Consider the following 6,888-nt stretch of genomic DNA (forward strand, 5'->3'; position numbering starts at 1 on the left):
AAAAAAAAAAAAGAATTCTTTATGCCCCATAGGAATTCTAACCAGAAGATTTTAAATATTAAGCTGTTAGTATATTATTTTAGGTGTCCATCCCACACCCCAAGGTGGGAAAAAGAACTTTTAAAAGGCCTGGATATAATAAGTATGTGTTTGATTCTGAATAATCAATAATCCATAAAGAGGAAAGCTTTTATTTTATTTTTTTACTGTTGGGGAATCATTGAGGGTACAAAGAACCAGTAAAAGGGAAAGCTTTTAAAGAAAGCTTTTGATGAATAATGCTGATAGTTGATACTAGTTTAGAAAATATGCTAACCTCCACAAAGCTTCTGGGCTGAGCTCACCTCATATGTAATGAACGCTAACACTCGGCCAAAGCTTAACTCAGGCCTTCAGAGAAACATACAAGGTCATACTGGCACATAAAAGGGAAAAGATAGCTAAGATCTGCTGAGGTGCTATAAAAAAAGAAGCAGGATTTTCTGATACCTTTTTCTTGGATTATTTTCTATTCAGTACAATCACTGGGATCAAATGTTGGTGGAATCAATTTTCCCATAACATTCTATTTAATCGTGGAGTAACTTATTTGTATAGTGCTTTATGGTTTTTAAATCATCACCATAAGCATTTTATTTGATTTTGAAACCAGCATTTGAGGATGCTAGCAGTTGCGATCATCACTGTTAGGTTAGCTAACGTTAGATGACTTACCTTAAGTCCCAGAGCCCAGGAGCAGTCCACACCACACTCCACTTGCTCACACACTCATTCAATCATCTGTGTGCTGTTCATTAAATTATTCAACTGATCGAGACTCCAGACTCAAAGACAAACAAGGCCTAGCCTCTGCCCTCAAGAAGCCCAAAATTTAGTGAAGAGACAGAAAGAAAACCTCACACTAACTATAACACAAGTATGAATAGAGTAGCAGAGGGATGTGCGAGTGTCTCCCAAATGAGGTCAATTCTTAAGTCTGGGTTTCAGTGGAAAATGAAATGGCCAGGCCCAAAAGGGAGTGAGGGGAAGACAAGCATAGGTCATCTAATTTTGTTCAAACACAAAAGTGTGTGAGAGACCTGGCAAAGGCTGAAAGGATGAGGGCAGCAGCAGCCAAAGCCTGGTCTTGAATGCCTTACCCCATGGGCCAAGCTGAGGACAGCCAAGGTGCTTGGGCTCAGAGATATGCTAATCTCCAGAAGGCTCTCGGGGCTGAGCTCACCTCATATGTAAGAGAGCACATTGGTGGCAAGTTTCTTTCCTCTTAATACTGTGATGTCTTGAAGCAAGGATGATTCAAGCCCCAGGTTTGAATGAGTAACTTGTTTGCTGTAGCCTATGTATGTGTGCGCACAGCCTATGTATGTGTGCACACATTTTCATACACCCACATGGATAGAGTTTATATCCATAATGCTACGTAATAGTGTACATAATATACATATTCACATAGATTACACAAAACACACATAGAATTCTGAAACCTCACATGCAGACACTTCTAAATAATGTGCATGTCCAGCTTGCCACGGGTTACTGGGGGGGGGGTACCTATGCAGGACAGCCACCTGTCTTAGATGACTCCAGCATCTGACTGCACAGTGGGATTGGGTTGGGGGCACTGAGCAAGACGAGTTCCAAAGGAATCTTAAAGCTCTGTAGTTTTACATACTGCAAGCTTATATTTGCATGATACAGTTTCCTATTCTTAATAAATAAAATCCTGGGATCCTGGTAAAATCAATCCTCTCTATCAATCCTCTCTGCTGTTTTTCATTTTTAGTTTTGTTTTTGTGCTCAGGCAGAAAATGTATTATTGATTTCTGATTCAAACATAGACATGTGACTCAGAGAAAAGAACACTGAATGAGGCAGGAAACCTGGATTCTCAAATCATCCTGCACCCTGCAGCCGTGTGACCTTGGGTAACAGACTTTGATGAAAGGAATGACAGAGTATTTTACAATTTTCTTTCAGCTCTTCATCTTTGAAACCATCCCAGCCCATCCCCCAAGATTTAGTTTTTCACTTTGAGTGCTAAAAATCAAGACTAAAGGAAGAGGAGAGAGAGAGGAGGGGAGAGGGGACATAGGAGGAGGGACCTTACCTAACGTACATGATGCAATGGTACATTTCAAAACTATTAAGAAATGAGTATAATTGTGATGGATGTGTTACTCAGTTCAATGTAAGCATTTCACATTGTATACTGAAGCAGTACCCTGAACCTCATAAATGTATCAATGTACAAAGTTATAATTTAATAAAAAATAATAATAATAAATCAGGATTAAATAAACTGAATTCGGATTATCTATTCTCTAACCAAAGAAGATACTGCTTCATCTCACTTTTTAAAACCATCAAAATCTTGCATAATTTAAATGATCAGTGCGTCACTCATTGCTCTGGTAAATTATGCATTGTTGCTATTTGGGGAATCTTAGATGGGGTCCAGTCTGGGATTGCTGGCTGAGAACAATAAGCCCCCAAAGTGAGAAGAATAAAGGCCTCTCCAGACAGGATCTGCTTTTAATGCACTGAGCCCAGGGTTTACAGAAAGAGCATTGATTGTGTGCATTAAAGAGCCTTCAAAACAGCAAGGGGCTGATATGGCTACAGTAAACTCTCCCAGCAGCCACTGACCTTGGCTGCATTTCAGGGGTCAGGCTTTACTGAGGGATTAGGAACAAATGAGGCTTCTCATTTGGAACCTACCTCTCCAAATTTGGGGAGGCAGAGGTCACCTGCCCTCTGGTTTGTGGAGATTGATCTACATGGCTTTTGGACCTACTCAGGCTTGCATGCCTCACCCACAAGACTGGCCAAAGCCCCTAGCCCTGCAGGAGGCAGCTGTCCTCACACCTGCATTTAAGTCTTCCAGCCAACAGTACCGGAGGGCCCAGGCTGGCTGTTGCCCTCCCATTTCCATACCTCCAGGCAAGCAGAAGAACACAGGCATAGTGCTGAATTAGCAGCTCAGGCCACAAAGAGCAATTTCAGTAAATTGTGCAAAAATATCTTTTCAAAATACAGATCACACTAGCACAGCCTTCCCACCTGTGAACCACAATCAGCCCGGAGAACCTTCATGGTTGCCCCCACACTGCTGGTTCTGAGCTGGGGATCTCAGAAAACCTTCTCCAGGAAGGTTCCCCCATCGAGGGACAAGTCCAGCTCAGCTTAAAATCACATCACAGAGCTTCTCATTAGACAAGTAATGTCCAGACTCCAGTTCAGGGAAATCTCCACAAGCTTCTCCCAATGTCCAGACCCTCTCTCCGTCTGGCCCTTTTCCTCTACCCCTCTAAGTCTGGGCCATCCATCCCCCGATTAACCTTCCAGTGCCAGGTCCAGTGCAGAAGGATAGGCAAATGGACACATGCTGTGGGTAAGGCAGGAGTCCCAGACTCAGGGAAAGGACCCATCCTGCTACCAACTCCATTCTCCTACCCAGGGGGCAGTGGGTTCTGGACTTGCCTCCCACACTGGGTCATAGGTTCCTGTAATAATGTGTGAATAGGGTGCGGCCTTCAGGCATCAGAACAGCCTATTCACATGGCGCCTGGCTGTTCTCACCCTTGACAGTCTTGCTGAAACCTCACCTCCTGGACCAACAGGGGGAGGGATTAGATAAAGAGGTGTGAAAAAAGAAAAGAGATTAAAAAAAAATAAGTACCACTTTTATCATAAAGATGCCTTTTAAAAATATCCATGGAGAAAGAGGCAATCTCAGGAGAAGTACTAGAAATTCAGGTAAATGGCCCCAAGATTTAGTGTCAGTCTAACAATGCATTCCTCAGGAGGGCATGCAAATGCCCATGCTTCACCTACCCTGTGTGTCTCAGTCTGGAGAGCTACCATCAATTCAGTCTCACCCACCTTCCACACATCAAGTGCACTCACTTGCTATATTTTAAATTTTATTTTTGGTTCAGGAGAGGAAGAAGCAGTCCTTAATTTGGTGTCCAATCCTTCTCAGACCCCTGTGCCACCATCCCCACCCCTCCTTACCAGCAGACAGCATCTAATTAATATGGCAAGAAAGCTCTCTCTGCCCCCTTCCCCAAGGAGCCAGCTGGATTTGGGAGCTGGGGGTGGGGAGTGCGAGGCTACACTGGGATTCGTGGGCTTCTGATCTCCAAACAACAGCAAAATGGATTCTACACCAGTGATGTCTCCCTACATGAAACCAGGTCTGAGGTGATTCGCGGGAAGGTAATCGCAAACTACCTCGGTTTCGGGAAGGGAGGCGCCGCACAAAGAACTAGCCACAGACACAGGGAACACAAATACACACAAAGACACACACACAGGAACCGAAAACACAGGCACACACAGACACGCACAGGGAACACGCGCCCACAGAGAGAGCACGCACACACATGTACAGGGAACACAGAACACATGTACACACATAGAACCCGCGCTCACACATAGAACAAGGGCACAAACACACACAGGGAACACACACACACTCTCTCTTCAGCGAGTTCCGGTCTGGCTATGCGAGGGCAGAAAACCCATCCTTTTCACCTGCTCCAGCTCAGCCACAGACCGTGACGTTACCGCCCCAAGCCAAAAGCACGGGCGGGGCGGGGCTGACCATCCACACAGGTGTGGGCAAGGGCGGGGCTGAGCTGACCATCCACACAGGTGAGCGCAGGCAGCTCCCGGGAGCGCGAAGAGGGCAGGAAGGGCGGGGGAAAGCGTCCACACCAACGAGGCCAGCAGGGCTACAGCTGCCCCCGGAGCGGCACGTCGGCCGGCTGGCTCACAGTGTCGTCTTGCAGGGAGCTGTGACTGCTGAGGGCAGCGCCGCCAGAAGGGACAGCTGGGTCTCGCGCCCTGGGACCATACGCTGCCCGGGGCGTGTTCACACGCGCGCACACGCACGCACGAGCTTCTCGTTTGAACACTCTCACACCGCTCTGAGACGAAACTGGCGTGATTAGCCCCAGGGGCCCTCGCCGGACCCGAGGCCCAGCACCGCACAGCCCCCGCCCGGGCTCGGCCGAACGACCTCGGCCCTGAGTCCAATGCAGTCCGGGATCGCCCTTCCCCCCGCGGCCCCGGCCCCGGCTCCTGCACCAGCCCAGCCCGTCCTCCAGACCCCCGCCCCTGGGAAGAAATCAGAAAATGCGTCCTGCTTACCCTCAGGGCCGAGAGGTCGATTTCATCCAGGCTGCGCGCTGGGGAGTCGCTCGCCATGTCTCCTCCTTCGCTGAAGAAATGGACCAAAACCTCCCCCAAGCTTCTCCCTAAGAAATTCCACCCTGGTCTATTTCAACCGCGTCCTCATGCGGTAGTCTCACCCGCGCCGGGGCCCAGCCTCCCCGCCTGCCCACAGCGCCGGGTCTGCCGCTCTGCGCGCGGGTCCTCGGTCCGGGAGCCCGACCTGCGCGGGTCTCCAAGCCCGCAGCCGCGGCACGCGTGGGCTGAGCGCCCCGACCGGCTAAGGGCGCCGGGGTTGCGTGGGTGTATTTAAATGGGACATGCTTCTCTGCCTTCGCGTGGATGGCGGCTGCATTGGCTGTTATAATGAGACACATCAACTCCTCCACTCCGCAGGCGGAGGGCGGGGGCGGAGAGCCACACAGAACTGTCTGTCACCGCTTCCTGGGCGGAGTGAGGGGCGGGGGCGTGGTCTTCACGCGGGAGGGGGGGCCTCGCTTCCTGACCCGTCCCCCGCACCCGCGTGGCGGGGGGGAGGGGCGCACACAGTTCCGCCGGCTTTTGCTGGCTGATCCGGCAGCTCGAAACCTTGATTCGTTTGTTGTGGGCAATCAAGCTCTATTTTTGTGTGTCCTATTCGCGCACTGCAGCAAAATGGCCCTACAATCGCATCTTAGGGTTTCTCGGTGGGTTCGAACTCTCTAGTGCTGAAAAAGAAGCCAAAGAGCAGAGAGCCTCCCCCGCCCTCCCCCTTTATTGTCGCGGGGCTGGAGTGGGCGGGCTGGCGCGACCAGTGCATATAAGGACTTGTGCGCGCGGCAGGGATACGCCTCCTGGCGCCCGGGCCCTTCTTCGTCTCGCGGTCTACAGAGGCTACTGGTCTGGTCATCCCGCGGTCCTCGGGAAGCCGGACTGTGGGTCCGGATTGCGAGTCACCAGTTGCTTGAGGGCTGGGAAGATTTGCCAGAAGCGGAAAATCTGGGAGATCTGAACGTGTCTCTGCCACACCCAGGACCCGCTCGTGCCGCAATTCCCCACGGAAACGCCCGAGTGGAAACGAGGCGTACGCAGCCCGGGAGCAGCGGTCAGACAGCTTGGCGGACTCAGGGCTAGTGCGCCGGCCTCGTCAGGTGCTCTCAGGCAGCGTCTCCGCACCGACTTCCCGGGTATAAGCGGAAAGTTCGGCGGGAGGGTGAGATGTGATGTAGGACAGCCGTGAGAGCGATTTCAAAAAGCTGCTGTCTGCGGAGGTAAACGCGACCCCTAATCCAGTGTGTGAGGTCACTTCCCCAGACCCGCGCAGCCCTTCCTCTCCCGCCTTGACCAGGAGAAATACTCAAGAATAAAATGCTAAAACTGGACTTTGATCCAAATTGAACAGTAGCTGTAAAAGCATTCTTTACGCTTCTGTTAGGAGGAGAGTGTGTTTCTGGCCAGCTACACCGAAGGCTTATTAGTTGTGTAGTGTGACAGCAGCTTCAGAAAAAGGCTTTTGAATGAATGGAAAGCAGTGCACGATGAGTTAGCTCATCGCGACCGCAGGCGTGAGAAGACTTGGACACAGCATTTGGTGTAAGCTGCACTGTTTCTGTTAGTGATACTATATTTATTCACCATTGTGCATCATGTTCCGTGGAACTTGAAAATTATTCCAACATCCCAATGACCACAACAGTTTCAAGTTTTTGCTTTTCAACGTTGTATGTCAGACAA

The 6,888-nt window shown here is 49.9% G+C and overlaps 1 protein-coding gene across 2 annotated transcripts in view; it reads right to left on the reverse strand.

The window, feature by feature from the left end:
* The window catches only part of TNIK (TRAF2 and NCK interacting kinase), a 354,942-nt gene extending 349,399 nt beyond the window's left edge, over positions 1–5,543 (reverse strand). The window contains exon 1 of one of the 2 annotated variants that reach the window (XM_003794663.2): positions 5,155–5,464. In XM_003794663.2, the coding sequence (XP_003794711.1) occupies positions 5,155–5,211 (57 nt within the window). In that variant the 5' untranslated portion in view covers positions 5,212–5,464. Of the gene's footprint in view, positions 1–5,154 lie in introns of both variants that reach the window. The other variant, XM_003794666.2, reaches the window with a different exon arrangement.
* Positions 5,544–6,888: the final 1,345 nt, after the last annotated feature.

The sequence above is a fragment of the Otolemur garnettii genome, unplaced genomic scaffold (assembly GCF_000181295.1).
Source record: "Otolemur garnettii isolate 467f Iridium unplaced genomic scaffold, OtoGar3 scaffold00084, whole genome shotgun sequence".
Classification (NCBI taxonomy): domain Eukaryota; kingdom Metazoa; phylum Chordata; class Mammalia; order Primates; family Galagidae; genus Otolemur; species Otolemur garnettii.